The following is a 15,919-nucleotide window of genomic DNA, read 5'->3' on the forward strand; positions in this document are numbered from 1 at the left end:
CAAGACCATATTGAGGACTTCATGGCATGGCACTATGATAAAAAAGGGTATATTTTCAGTTAAATCTGCATACCAAGTTGCAATTGACTGTGCTGCCCGGGAGTCTAGCTCGGGACTAACCTCTACTTCAAGTGCAGCTGAAGGAGAGGACGAATTTGATTGGCGAAAACTATGGTCGATGCCCCTCCCAAACATGGTGCTTCATTTCCTGTGGCGTCTAGCTACAAATAGCTTACCGCTTCGGACAAAACTAAAAAGCAGAGGTATAAAAGTTGACACTCGGTGCCCTATGTGCCTTAGATTGGATGAGGATGGGGGGCACTGTTTTCTAAAGTGCAAGAAAGTAAAACGAGTGTGGAGAATGGCTCAACTTGAGCATGTCAGGCTGCACCTAGTTCCCCGTGGTAATGCTTTGAACTTCCTAGGAAAAATCTTTAAATTGCAAGAGGACACTAAGTTAAAAACTTGCTTATTACTTTGGTGCTGGTGGCATGAGAGAAACAGTGCAAATAAAGGGAATGACTTAAAATCATCTAGTGAGATTTGCTCTTCTATTGACTACCATTTTTTGAATGTTGTGAAGGCACATGAAGGGGAGAGGCTAGTTCAACAACCAAAACATAAATGGTCAAGAACACCTGCTGGAATTCTCAAGATCAATACAGATGGAGCTTTTCATGGCAATACCAATGATGGAGGTTGGGGCTTTGTTATTAGAAATGATAAGGGTGAAGCTCTAGCTGCAGGTGCAGGCAAACTTGAACAGATGGCTGATGCCGTTCAATCTGAAGCAATGGCGATGTTATATGCTATAAATATTGCTAACCAAATGGGCTGTGACAGAGTATTGCTAGGAACAGATTCAGTTCAGTTAAGGAAGGCTGTAGCTTCTGAAGAATATGACTTGTCTACACTAGGGTCCATTGTTAGAGAGATTAAGTATCAGCTACATGTAGGGTTTGCTGATGTATGTGTTGTAAATTGCCCTCGAGCATGTAATCTGGTGGCACATGGCTTAGTGTCGTTTGGTGCTAGGTTAAATTCTGATGAGTGTGTCACTTGGCTGGGGGATCTCCCGGAGTTTGTACTAGACTCTGTAGCTGGCGATCTGTTCGGCAATGATGGGTAAGAGGAATGCAAGTGTGTTCCATTTCAAAAAAAAAAATCCTTGGACGACCTCCCCCAGGTCGTGGATGCTCCAGTCCATCTCCAGTCGCAGGACAGGACGGTTGGGACGCGTCCAGCTCATCTTGCAGGGCACCAAGCCTTGCCACTTTACCACCCCCTCCAAGCAGTGCCCTCCTCGAATCTCGCCTCTCTCAGTTCCGTACTAGCATCAAAATCAAGTTCTCTCAGGTTCTGGAATGCTCCCTCTCCGAAGACTAGCTTATCACCAACATAAGCATTGTGACGAAGAGACGGACGCGGATTTTTAAAGCTCAGGTTTCTGGACACCCCTTATCCTTACCCTCTAACATTGCTTTGAGATCCGTGCTAGACAACTAACTTGGTACATCAGATTTGCTCTTTCTTGTTTCTTCAAAATAAAACAACATATGAACTTCAAACTTTGCAAGACACCAAAACGTTCTAACTAGAATGTGAGAAAAAACTTTCAATTTTTTTGGTGAAACATAAATATACGAAATTAGATTTTTTGTATTAAACATGTACCTTTTAGTATTTATATTGCATGAAAAATTCTGAAAGTTTTTTCTCACATTCTAGTAAGAATGTTTTATTGAGCTGCCAAGTTTGAAGTTCATATGTTGTTCTATATGGGAGAAACAAAAAAGACAAATGTACTCGCATTAATCGCGATGCAAAAATGAGTGGCTAGACAAATGTACCACCATCGCCGCCATCGCTCTTACGTCGGAGGTGGTCAGCCTGAGTCTGGGTGGTTGAATCTCGAGATCCTAATCTAGTCCCGGCTGTGACTCACGGAGACATACTTGCCGATGAAAACCAAGCTGATGGCAGGCGATGGCGGCGTTCAACGTCGTGACCTTGATGAAGGCATCATCGTGTACTGTCGACCCACTTGCGCTGCTCCGAGGAAAACCTAGGATCTGGTCTTCCAGATCGAACGATGGCGACACTATGGTCACATTAGTCTCGGTCCAAACCCAGACCGTGACTAATTATCCGGACGTAAGGTCTGTTTTCCACTAGTGAAGGTCTGCATCCACTTTCCCTAGATGCAAATCAAGACTTTCCATTGAAGCAAAGGAACCAAGTGATGCGAAACCTAGTTAGGAAATTATACTAAGGAAGTCACTACTAATTTATAGAGAAAGTCATTAGTAATTGTTGGGTTCTATGCGGAATACAAATCAAAGCAAGAGGACATTTCGTGCGCAAATTTTCTTTTATGTTTGTTACAAGTGATGCACCATTGCAGTACCGACTGAGCTTAGAGCATGCCTGCAGTATGAGAACAAGGCATACCTATTTGTCCATAAAAAATGAATAAACAAGTAACGCTAAGAATTTAAGGACAAACCTTTGTAAACATCTCATAGACTCTAGAATTTTCTAAATATGTACACAGAGTATGGGCAATCATCTATCCGGGAAGCCTCTATGAAGATAATTGTTAGACCATGTGAATTACAGATGTTGGACGAGATATATTTAAGAATTGTAGAATGCAAACAATAATTCATCTGAGTGGCATAAGTTACTTTGTAGAGGATTGTGATTTTATACTTTTTATTCTTTTTCTCAAATCCATCTATGATGTTATGATGTAAAACTGGGTTTCCATGGGGAAAATATATATAATAAATAACTAATATAAATTTTATTGGAAAAAAATGAATAAAAGATCATACAAGTATATTATCCATCTTGATATAAAATTTATATGGTAAGGAGAATTTTACCTTCATATTTACCAATAATATTATATGAGTCATTAAAGTGTAATACAAAGAAATACGTGTGAAGACAGTATATTGATATAATAAGTTATAAATAAATAAAAAATATGATCATTGTTTAATATCTACATATACTTAAGCTCCCGAATAATAAGGAAATGAAGTTTTTAGATAAAGTTCTGTATAGCTGAGGTGATACTATTCATGGAAATGCATTTGGTTTTCCTCATATTCAGTCATAGCTGAATTGGATAGCACGACTCACCAAATCCGGTTTAAAAAGAAGGGGATATAGATGATATGTAATGTGCAGTTAAATGTTTTTTTAGAAATTTGGAAATATATTTTTTATAAAATCACATCTTTGCACACAGATGAGTAGTAAGTATTAATGAGTAGATGCATTAATGTTCAATTAGTAAACAAAGAACATTAACCATTTGTGTTGTTGTTTGCTTCTATAAGGAATATGAAGTTTGAGACACCTGCTTACCAAATGGTGTGACATAATCACGTAAGCCAAAGATTATGTGAAAATTGGATAGTGATCCAATTATGCGAGGAAAAATTAAAAAACTTAGTTTGTTTGTCAATATAGCTAGGCTTATTGATTGATCATGTCATGCAATTCCTAATTGACTTCATCAGTCATTTTTATTTCTAACGGCCTGAGTTTCATATCGACCTCTTGCCAAATGTTAGTTTTTTCCACTAGACCAATAGTTGAAACAAACTGAAGCCCAAAAATTCAAAAAAATACAAAGAAAAGGATATGAAAAAGGGATATACCTCCGGCATCACCTTTCTTTACCACAACGTCCTCCTCCTTGTGCATGTCCTCGATGCTAGCAAAGTTCAAGCACACTTCCATGGTCTTATCTAGGACATGTCACCGTCCTTCCATTTGAAGTTGTGAGTGGTGACTTCGGGTGACTTGATGTATGTTCCTGTCAGAGGCCGGGAGTCTTAAACAGAGAGGAGCTAAACGTCTTTGGAAAAAAGTACTTGGAGAAAAGTAAGTGAAAATTGCAGGTGTTCTCATCAGGTTGATTAGCCATTACATTCCATGGTGTTCACCAAGAACCGGTTCCACACCTGGGCCAACAATTTCAACCTGTAAACTCCTCCTGAGATCAGGGCACTGCTGGGTTGGTACTCCCCTCAGTTACATTGAAGTCCCAAAATCAATGCACTCATATTCCATTTCTACTGCCGAAATGTCAGGACCTCTCTCAACTTCCCCTTGCACCACATCAGAGGACACCACCCCGCAGAGAACTTGAAGAGCCGAGTGTGATGGCCAATTGTGGCATAACTGTACGTATATGCAGCTTAAGTAATAGCGGGATCATGCGTGGTGTAGCCCATTACATTTTCCATGACTTCTCCCCAGTTGAAATGCATTTCATTAGTTTTATTTCATCGGCAAATGTATTATGCGTTTGCATGTTGGAAACAACGGGACAAATTGCAAGTATATGAAAACAACGGGACAAACGGGACTACAAATAAATAACTGACTAGTCATCAGCATGATCGCTTACTGGTTCACGTTTCACAGGCACTTGGATTGTCGAGGCACCCCGCAAAGCACAAACTGGCTATCTCTTGGCTGGGAAATCCCAGGCTTCAAATTACAGAATGACGTGAGATCGTTCAGTGTCTTGGCGGAGGAAGATGTTAGGATGTTTGTTCAACTCCAGGTTGAGGAGCTCCCTGCAAAAAAACTGGATTATTATACGAAATAAATGCATAATAGAAAATCAAAGCAGAAGAGCACGATGAAGCTTACAGTACAAGATAATCCGTACACGTCCAGCATATAAGGGCAATTGGACGGCCGTATGATCACCATCAACAAGTGCAAACGAGCAACAACATCTCCTGTTATAGGGAGACCAACATCTTGAGAAACCCAGACTAAATCACTAATCAAACCATGCAACTATGGTCTTCTAGTTAAGGCGCCAGACGACCTGAGCGTAAGGCAGTACAAGCCAACATGTAACAGGGGTCGATCTAGGTGCGCGAAGAACCGAAGAATGAGACGGAGAAGAGACCAATATCATTAACTATCTGGACAATCGTCTTCAGCGCAGATCATCTTTGCTGTTTTAGAAGGCAATAAAGCAAAAGAAATAGAAAAGGATTATAGGAGTCTATATAATAAGCATCATCACATGATAGGTACATGCCGCCACCGCTTCGCCTCTTTAAGTAGGACATAAACCATAACAAAACTCAAAAAGCATAAACAAGAGGTCCTCCCGCCGGCAAGGCCACAGGAGGCGAGGCCAACAGTTTGTTACATGGTAAACATTCAACTATCGTATATAGGAGACATATGTGAATGATATTCAATTTCTTATATATACTCTTAGAAAAGACAAAAAACAAAACAAAATGATCCATGCAGCAGCACCAACAAGACGCACACCTAGCATAGAGAACCCAAGAATTACATAGGGAGGTTAGGGTATAACAATCGAGGATTCCTTGCAGTCCTCAGATGAGAGAGGAGGATTTATGGGCGTTTGAAGAGCTTGGAGAGTTCTGTCCAAATTAGCAAGAAAAAGAAGGGGTTCAAGCCGACTAATAAGCCTTGTATGAAACCAAGGTAGCAATATCTCTCACTTTCCATCTTTAGTAGAAGCACACAAAGCAGATTTAACAGTTGATTTCACGTTCCACTTACTTTCTACTGTGTAAGTGAAAATGGCTACTCCAATAAGTAACAAACTATTAACTCCATCTAAAAGTTGCACATCGAGACTAAGTTATGGTGATTGCAAGTTTTATTCAGCTACCTTGACCAATTATTATCCAAAGACGCATCTTATATTTTAAAAATTGACATGGATAATTACTATTTTCTTGAACCCGGGACATTATTCTCACGTACTTGGTACAATATTCTTGAAAAGAATGCTTGATTTACTAACAATCACATGGCGATGGCTGAGTAGACTTGATAAACAATTGTTGTTGTCCAAGTCGAGGAGCTAGCACAGGATGATGTGAGAGCCGCCTGGACGATAATCATTAATTGTATCTACTGGTCTAGTAGCATCTGGCACCGTCCCAAAGATCTCAATTTCGGGTATGATGCAATGAAGCCGCTATGGTTACCCTGGTAAACATGTAAACATGACAAATCCAAAAATGCCTAACCATTAATACATTGGCAGCCTGCAAGTATTTCTTAGCTCTAACCCTCCATGTTCAACAGCATGCTCTGGGCAACACCTCAGAAGGTGCTAAATTTGTGCAGGACAAACAAAATATAGAGTTAGTAATGCCATTCAACATTATTAATTGGTTTTTAGTTCTAGAGATATATGATTATCTTAGAAAACCTTTTACTGTTGTTTCACTAACCTGTTGTTCAATATTCCAGAAGCCATAAAGACGCCGTAGTAGCCGTTGGCAGCATTGTAGCCATAACTTGTATTGCCATTTGAATACACCTTCGGACAACCGTATAATTAAATGCATGTTAGCCATAATTTATCCTCAAGTAGATAATAGTTCACCAGAAAAAAATGTGTAAGATGTAACCTACTGCAAGAACACCTTACTTGATAGGTTATACTTGCGTCCAGCGAACACCTTGTTTGATGATTAAGTAGAAACATAATCTCCAGCAGGAATCATCAACATTCCCTAAAAAACTCAATATTTCTACATATAAATAATTATCATATTACAACCTGATCAGAGAACATGAAGCAGACCATAATTGTGAAACACTGAAGATTATGTGGCCTTGTTGATTCCAGCGTGAAGGGCAAGGAGCAGAGGGGCATACCTGGTGGTTGTCGTCGGGCCATCGTCTACGACATGGCCTACCTGCAGGTCGTTTGGAGGGTGTCGTAGATGTTGCTGCAAGTTCTGGCTCCTCTGCTGCGGCTGTGGGAGCTCGGCGCGTCGCATCTATAACCAGCATTCCACTGGGAACAACTTCAAAAGTCCAAGCAAGATTTTTTTTCAGGCATGCTTTTGGAATTGGTTAACATAGAGGCCTAGGCACATATTTGATAAGACAAAAACACGGAGACAACCACTACCACTAATAATGAGTGGAAGGTGATTTAGTTTCTAAGCATAAGACTGAATCAGCTTAACTGATCATGCTTAGGGCATCTCCAGCCGCGCCCCCAACAGGCCCCCCCAGGCCACTTTTTCGGCGCCGGCGCCAAAAAACGGCCCAGTCGCGCCCCCAGGACGCCGAAAATCGCCGGTTCGGACCTTTTTTCCGCCCGGCGGTCACAGCCCGAACCCGGCGCGCTGGGGAGCCGTTGGGGGCTCCAGCGCTAGGGAAAAGCACGCCTGGCCCACACCGACAGGGGAAAAGTCAAGGTTTTCTTCCCCCGACTCGCCTCGCACCCCCCGCGCCCTCGGCCACCACTAGCTATATCCCGGCGACGGCCGCCGCCCTACTCCGCTAGATAGCCATTCCCCGCCGAAAAATAGCAGCACTTCGCCGCGGCAGCCCCTCCCACAGCAGCTGGGCGTTTCCGGCCGCCGTTTCCGGCCGTGGAGGCGCGGTTTAACGGCGGGTACACGCCCACCGAGCGCAAGGTGTTCGGCGTTTTGCCTGCCTCGGCGATGGACTCGGATGAGGAGGAAGAGCTCGCCGCGTTGCTGGAGGAGGAAGCCGCGGCCGACGTCCAGGAAGAAGAGCATCTCATGGTGCTCGCCGCCCTCGCCCAGCTGCTGGCGAGCAGTGAAAAGCCGCGGCGAGGTGGCTCGGCGCCGGGGCGGGTGAAAGCATAGAACCGGCATCGTCTGCAAGGCTACTGCATGCTTTACTCCGACTACTTCGTCGATGCTCCACTTCATGGCGAGAGAACATTTCGGCGCCGTTATCGGATGAGCCGAAAGCTCTTCCTCAGGATTGTGAATTCCATCCGGGAGTTCGACAACTACTTCAAGTGCAAGATGGATTGCACTGGCGCTCTTGGATTCACCTCCATCCAGAAGTGCACGACAGCAATGAGGATGCTTGCATATGGAGCTCCAAGTGATTCACTCGACGACTATGGGCGCATGGCCGAGTCCACCAGCATAGAGTGTTTCTACAAGTTCTGTCGGGCAGTGGTGGCAGTGTTTGGGCCACAATACTTGAGAACACCCAATGCGGAAGACACTGCTCGGATCCTAGCCCAGAATGCAGCAAGAGGATTTCCTGGGATGCTTGGAAGCATCGACTGCATGCATTGGAAATGGAAGAACTGCCCATTTGGTTGGCAGGGGATGTACAAAGGCGCCAAAGGCGGTTGCAGTGTGGTGCTTGAGGCGGTAGCCACACAGGACCTCTGAATTTGGCACTCCTTCTTTGGTATGCCAGGAACTCACAATGACATCAACGTGCTGCAGTGCTCTCCTGTTTTTGCCAAGCTCGTTGAGGGCCATTCTCCTCCGGTGAACTTCGAGATCAATGGGCACCAATACAACAAGGGGTACTATCTAGCTGACGGCATCTATCCGAGATGGTCGACATTTGTGAAGACGATCTCAAACCCTGTGCCAGGAGGCAAGAACGCCTGGTTTGCGAAAGTTTAGGAGGCTTGCCGGAAGGATGTCGAGCGGGCATTTGGTGTGCTCCAATCTCGATTCGCTGTTGTTCGGTACCCCGCTCAGACATGGTCGAAAGATCAAATGTGGGAGATCATGACTTGCTGTGTCATCTTGCACAACATGATCATCGAGAGCGAGCAAGAAGACCCAGTGATTGACACTGAACCATACTACAGGGTCCTCTAGCCGAAGTTGATCACCAGCTACCGGCAGCTTGGACTGCCTATCTCAGTATGCGTCAGGAGATCCGAGACCCACAGGTGCATCATCAACTGCAGAAAGATCTGATTGAGCACCTATGGAGGCTCAAGGGGGACGCCTCGTGATGAAATACGAGTTTTTATTTGTTGAACAATATAATTTGTATTGAATTATTTGTTGTTGTAGTATTTTGTTGAAGTATTTGATTTTTCTGTGATGAAATATGTGATAAGAAATAATCGTGTTGATAATTGAACGCCGAGACACGGTGAAACCACGCCGAATATGGGCCTATTCTCGCCCATATGGGCCGTTTATTCGCCGAAATTGGGCTCCAAAGTGGGCCAATTTCGGCGCCTGGGGGCGACGACTGGGCGCAAAACCGCCCCCAGCGCCGAGTGCATCGCCGGCTCGCCCCCAGGGGGCGATTTTTATGCGTCCTGAGGGGGCCAACGGCTGGAGATGCCCTTATGCCTCTCATTTAGCAAAAACTCCCTCTGTACCATAATGAGTTGAGCTGCTAGAACGACATCTATTATGGTACAGAGGGAGTATAATTCTTGTGTATTTGGTGCCTGAAACTTGTACCAACTAAAACTACTCTCGGAAGACAGTTTTGAACATCATTTTTTAGACCAATGGATAATGATAAAGATTACAATAATTTAGATGCATATATTTGGTGCACTTAATTCATCTCAGAGAAACACACAATTCGCTGGAAAAATAATGCCAAGCCCAATAGTACTGAGCCATACCATTCAATTCCTGTTCTTGATCTCACCCTGCCGACATCTTTGCTCTTGCCGAGCTCGCCGTAGTAGTCCCTCACCAACGATCTCAAACAGTACTACCCAGGTTACCTCACCAACCAGAGAGACACTTGATCATTGTGTTCACAGATGAGTTGGATGAATGTGAAACTGAACCCAGCGGAAAAATAATGAAAATCTGAACTAAACTGACCCAAAATCAAATCTAAGCCTTTCTATGCATGGCAATGGAGATGAGTTGGATGAATCTGCAACTGAATTCAACTGCAAAACAATGAAAAGCTGACAAAACTGAACCAAAATCAAAATTGGAATAATGAAAATCTGAACTAAACTGAAGAAAAATAAAAATCAAAGCCTTTCTGTGTGTGGCAATGGAGATGAGTTGAATGAATCTGCAACTGAATTCAACTGAAAAAATTATGAAAACCTGAACAAAAAGGAGTATCGTATACAGCTACATAATTTTAATCCTGAGTGGAGCTGGTCATGCCGCATGCAGACCGTGGCGTTGTGCTGCTGTGTGCAAACCATGGAGTTTCGAGTTGCTGCCTCTATGTCCATAGCTCTGCGGGTGCCTGCAGCAGCGCGGCCATCTCCTCATCGGTGATGGCACCCAGCCGCACGAGCTCCACGTCAAACACGTCAGCCGTCCACTCCTCGCGCACCACCGACTGCACGGCAGGTCGAGCGCGCCGCCGACGCCGTCCTGCATGGATGCGTGTATCGGGGACTTGCAGGTGAGGAGCTCCAGTAGGAGCACTCCCAGGGAGTAGACATCCGCCTTCAGCGTGGGCTGCCATGTGTCCAGTGTTAGCCCAACTACAGTCTAGAGATGAACTACTGCCGGATGTCTAGCTATACTAGCACAGGAGGATACGAACTGGGTGCTACACACACACAATCGAGTTGGAACGGAGCTCACGTACTAGACTAGTAGTACTAGTGGCTGAACAATGCTTCTACACTGAACACACACATATGGAAGAGCTCTTGAGGCTGATTGTTATTGTACTGGAATGGCCTGGTTACAAGTGAAGGAGCCGGGTCCTTTTTATAGGCCGGGCTGGACGTGCACACAGCACACACACTGAAATTCCTACGTACTTGCATGTCACTTATGGGACTACTACCACGACCATGCAAAGCACCTTCCTAGCAACTGCTACGTAATTGCTTGCACAGCTAAAGTCTACTTCTAGTCAAGTTCCTCCACGTTAAGGAAACTACAGGAAATAACTAGGAAACTACTTAGTCCTTGCACGCCAAGCAAGCTGTTGGTGCTGCATGCATGCAACTGAAGACCCTGGTTGACTCAACATCCAGCACCTCCTGGGCGCGGTAGCCGCCGGCGCCTGCGATGGCGAACGTGCGCGCAGATGGGGTGGAGGCAGAAGTCGGGGAGCGCGTGCTCCCCCGTCTCCGCCGATCTCGGCCGCGCCTGTTGCTGCTGCTGCTGGCGGCGGCAGCGGTTGCTGCTAGATAATGGGATTGTCTTCGAGCCCGGTGATGGATCGCGATGAAGACGGGGAGGAAGGCCGGCGAGGTCGGGATGGCGCGGATCCGACTGCAGGAGGTCGATTCCGGCCTGATCCGGGCGAGGCGGCCTTAGTCGTTGGCCATGGCTGCTCCTGTAGAAGAAGGGGAGAGGCAGTCCTTGTTTGAGAGAGAGAAACAGAGGGGAAGGAAACGGAGAAGAGGGAGAGCAGGGAGAGTGGTGTGAGGCGTGGAGGTCCGGCGGCGCGGCAGCCGGTGGCGAGGCCGAGCGCGAAGGCGGCGGGGCGGCGAGGGGCTCCCGGATCGGCGGGAGAAAACAACAACGCAGCCGGGATATATAAAGATAGATTAGTACCACCTTGGATATGGTAAATAAATATAGATGTATTAAAGAAAAAAAACTGAAAGCATAAATTCATGAGAAGAAAAGGTATTGTGACGGTGAACCCACGGAGTCAATCCGTACTTTATTATATATAATATATTATATATATATATATATATATATATATATATATATATATATATATATATATATATATATACACTAGCAAAAGTGCCCGTGCGTTGCAACGGGAGCATACATATTTTATACTCCCTTCGTCCCATAATATAAAAACATTTTTCAATTTAACATAGATTAAAAAACGTTCTTATATTATGAGACGGAGGGAGTATCTGTCAACATGCATCGTGTAAAACATATACCTTCCAGGTCCTTATGCATGCCAATCGATATTGTTCCTTCCTTTTGCTATTGAGGGCTAGTACAAATGCACATGTTTTGCTATTATTTTATTCAAATATGATAATTAATGTTACATTTATTCAAATCTGATAATTAATGTTGCATTGATTATTGCATTTTGGTTGAATTTTGGTCATTAAAAAGCCATCTTAGCGTTCTTCGTCTGCTTGGAGAGTAATAGTGGAGTTGTGGATCATCACTCATAGCTTTTTCCTCCTTCTATTTGATTATATATAGGAAATTTTCCCATACGTTGCAACGGGACATTCTTCAATATAGAGCGAACACGGTCCATGAATCAAGATAGTTTAATTTGCCAGCTCATAATATATATCAAGCTAACATTCCACATAAAAATTTACAACAAACGACAATGATACACTCCATAGGATCTACTGGCATCCAATTCATGTTCGTGGATGGCATGGACCATGGTGCGCGTGGTCAACAACAACATGATGACGAACAATGTCTAGGAGGTTGGTGTAATCTAGATAAGTAGATGAATGAGAGTAACTGAATAATCTCTCACTGAGCATGATGTAGGCTTACGACGGTTGGTGTATATTGAATGGTGAAATTCATTCTCCGTGATAGATGGTTTGAGCTCTTCTTCGTCTGAATGGGTTTTTCCTCACTGATGCAATCTTGATGGTGCGAGATTATGTACGCCGGCGATGATATCCATGGTGAGATCTCTGGATGGATTTTTCCTGGTCGATGTAGTATTGATGACGCGAGCTTATGTTCCGGTGAGCTTCGATGCGTTAGCGATGATACCGGTGATGACACTAATAGAAAACAGGGCTATGGTCCAGGCCGGCTCAGCCCATTAGTGCCGGTTCAGTCTAGAACCGGGACTAATGTGAGCATTGGTCCTGGTTCGTGCGGCTAAGGCATTAGTCCCAGTTCACTCGGGCCCTTTAGTCCCGGTTTAAGACATGAACCGGGACTAAAGGGTGCGATGACCTTTAGTCCCGGTTCGTGCCTCAAATCGGGACTAAAGATTAGACCTTTAGTCCCGGTTTGGGGCACGAACCGGGACTAATGGGGTTGAGACCTTTAGTCCCGGTTCATGCCACGAACCGGTACTAAAGGTTCCATTTTCAAACTCTACCCCCCCTCCGGTGGATCGCCTTTTCAGTTTTAAAAAAAATAAAAGAAAATAATGGAAATGTCAAGAAAAGAAAATAAGTTTCTCATGTGATATGTGGTCTAGTTGTTGGGAAAATTTGCAAATGTGAATTTTGACTTTATTTGCAAAATCTCTCTGAAATTTGTAAAAATGGACATAACTTTTGCATACTAACTCGGATGAAAAAGTTTTTTATATGAAAAATCATCTACTCGAAAAGTTACTTCCGAATTGCCCTCCCTGCCTGGAGGATCCGGAGACGCCTGTGAGATAAATAAAGAGCGCCCGACCATATAGTTTGATCCGTTCCGGCATGTTTGAATTGAATTCTGCCAGTGTTTGCCCACCTTACTGTCATCTGGGGAATCGTCTGCTGTTGTAAGTCGTAACCGTTGGTTGGTTGTTGTGGCAAGTCTGTATCTTTGTGCTTTGGAATCTCAGATTTGATGGTGTACATGGGAATTCTGGTCCAGCGAAAAGTTCATTCTAGTCCCCTGATTGCCAAATCCTTGACTACCTCTTTGGTTTGCAGGCAGTTCTTTTACAATTTGTTACCAAGTGTTTCCTGTGAAATCCATGCAGTACATTTCAGGAGGCAGACTTTTTATTTTTGCAGGGATTTTGGAGTCGGGCCTTTTCTATTTTCTGGAGTCAGACTTGGGCAGATCCATGTTACAAATACTCCTCGGTTACTGTTTTTCCCATGAAACGAGAACAAGAGCTAATCAACAAATATTGAAGAGATAACAACAGTGTGTCTAAATCAATCTTCAATCTTATACTCAATGCTAGATACATCCATTTCCATTTAAGCGACAACCAATTCCAGACGGAGGAAGTACAAATCAAATGACAAACGAACACTGAAGAATGAACAACGTTGTTTCTAAACCGATCTCAAAGCAAAACGGCAACCTCTAGCAGTTGAGATCTGGAAGAAAATTGTTTTTATCAAGATGAAAAGGTGATACGCATTGATTAGTATCTTAGGTGTCCAAGATGAAGAGGTGTTGCTTCAATAAATCTATGGAAGTTCGGTCTGTATTAATACATGGAGATATGAAAATGAGCACCTATCATATCTGTGAATAGAAAAGGCATTAATACGAGGATATCCAAAATGAGAACCAACATATTTGTGCATACCTAAACAATAGTCATTCTGATACCTATGTTCAAACTGTATACTGCATTTATGAATCACCAACACATCCGCGCAAGCAAAAGCATAAGACCAACATTGATCATTTCGAAATCCTTATCAAGCTGTGTTGCATTAGCATACAACTAGCACTAATATCAGGAGATCCGAAGTGAGCATCAAAATATCTACATATCTCTGCACTAAATATACACTAATCCTTTGGATATCCACTGCCAAACTGGATACTTGCATTCACGAACCCCCACTATACCTGATTTGTATAAATACCTATGCATATATCACCTCAATCCATCCAACCATCCAACCATCCATCCATTTCTGCCTTAGGCATCGGTCTCTATCCACTTATCCCCACCACACCCAGCCAATTCAAGGCTTCTCGCAGGCCTTGCGGCAATGGCAACATCACATATGACCACCACCGTCTTCTCTGCCATGGTCATCATTCTTCTTTCCTCGGCCATGGCCGCTCAGAGCAGCGGCGATGTCGGTGGCAAGAAGCCCAAGCCTACTGACTTCATGCTGGAAGCGTGCAAGAATGCCGCGAACTGGTCCAAGAGCTACAACGAAGGTTACAACTACGTGACCGCGGAATTTTGCATCTCGACCCTCCTCTCCGACAACCGGAGCGCCGACGCCAAGGACCGTCGCGACTTGGCGCTCATACCCGTCGACATCCTCAAGGAGCGTGTTGTCACCGCCGGTGGCAACGTCAAGAAGATGCTGCACAGCACCAAGAACAGCACGTCGACGACAGCACGCCATCTCAGAACCTGCGAGCTGGACTACACGGCCACCGCGGGCATCCTCAACTTCTGCGACGCCTTGATGAGGGACTACCAGGGTGACAGGAGAAGCGAGGACGAAGACAACGACGGGCCCCTAAACTTCGAGCTGCCTGAATGTGTGGACGAGGCGAACGAGGCCTGGGGCTACTGCGGGCTTGCTCTTCTTCATATACCGGGGGCGGAGGCGCTGGTCAAGGAAGGCGATGAACTACAGATGCTGATGAATCTCAGCATTGCCTTGCTATCACCATACAGACTGGACTGATTCATGACATACTTTTTTCTGCCAGAAAAAAACATACAGTATTAATGTTGCAACGTCAATTCTACTTCCATTTGGAAGAATAGGAATAATGCTTCATCATATATATAGAGTATTTTTTTTTCGATCAGAGGGGCCACGCGGCCCCCATTTTCATTACGAAAATGGAGTCACAGCATACGAATCAAGTTTCATACAGACTTAAACTTTTTTCGATGCCTAACATATGCATCATGAAAAAAAACTACTCCTACATCTTGAGGCACTTCAACTGCACCTACAGGATGCTACAACATCTTGAAGCTCATCAACAAAAAGCTTCATTTTTGCATCATGTGAAATAACTCACTACAACCTGAGATACCAAACTCTGTACCTACAGGGTGTTATAGCAAAAGAACAAGAGAGATCATCGCAAATGCTACATCTATCACCACTTGATCAACAGAGCCTCCGTACAGCAGGCCCCCAGCCGTAAGCACGCTTGAAGACGTCCCTCGCTATCTCGGCCAACCTCTTGGTCACTTCCTTAAGAGTTTTTTGCACTCCTCTTTTCTGTAGCACACCCCACGAATCCAACACGGAACATAAGGAGAAGATAATATCAGTAGGATCTTTAGATAGAGAACTTTGAAAGCAAGATTTATTTCTTGTTTTCCAGACCGACCATAATAAAGCAGCCGTACCAATAGCTATAACCACTCTATCTTTCCGAGTATACTTAGGAAGCCAATTCTGGCAAAAGTCAAAGAATGACAGGGGTGTTTGGGGATTTCCCAAAGCACTCCCAACTATATTCCAAAGAAACCGAGCAAAAGAGCAAGTGAAAAACAGATGGTCAATACGTTCATTGGCATCACAAAATTCACATTTGTTGGTGCCTTT

At 44.2% G+C, this 15,919-nt stretch overlaps 1 protein-coding gene across 1 annotated transcript; it reads left to right on the forward strand.

Annotated features, from left to right (window-relative positions):
* The first annotated feature begins 14,271 nt into the window (after positions 1 to 14,271).
* Positions 14,272 to 15,159, forward strand: LOC147957234 (uncharacterized). The gene has a single exon (XM_087535657.1). It carries the CDS (start codon positions 14,381 to 14,383, stop codon positions 15,035 to 15,037), a length of 657 nt encoding a protein of 218 aa, XP_087391783.1. The 5' UTR covers positions 14,272 to 14,380; the 3' UTR covers positions 15,038 to 15,159.
* The last annotated feature ends 760 nt before the right edge of the window (positions 15,160 to 15,919 follow it).

This window comes from Triticum urartu, chromosome 7A (assembly GCF_056163025.1).
Source record: "Triticum urartu cultivar PI428250 chromosome 7A, HENAU_Tu73, whole genome shotgun sequence".
Classification (NCBI taxonomy): Eukaryota; Viridiplantae; Streptophyta; class Magnoliopsida; order Poales; family Poaceae; genus Triticum; species Triticum urartu.

Bases quoted from the DNA above. Each gene is read 5' to 3' on its own strand.
- LOC147957234 (XM_087535657.1), top strand. From the start codon at position 14,381: ATGGCAACATCACATATGACCACCACCGTCTTCTCTGCCATGGTCATC.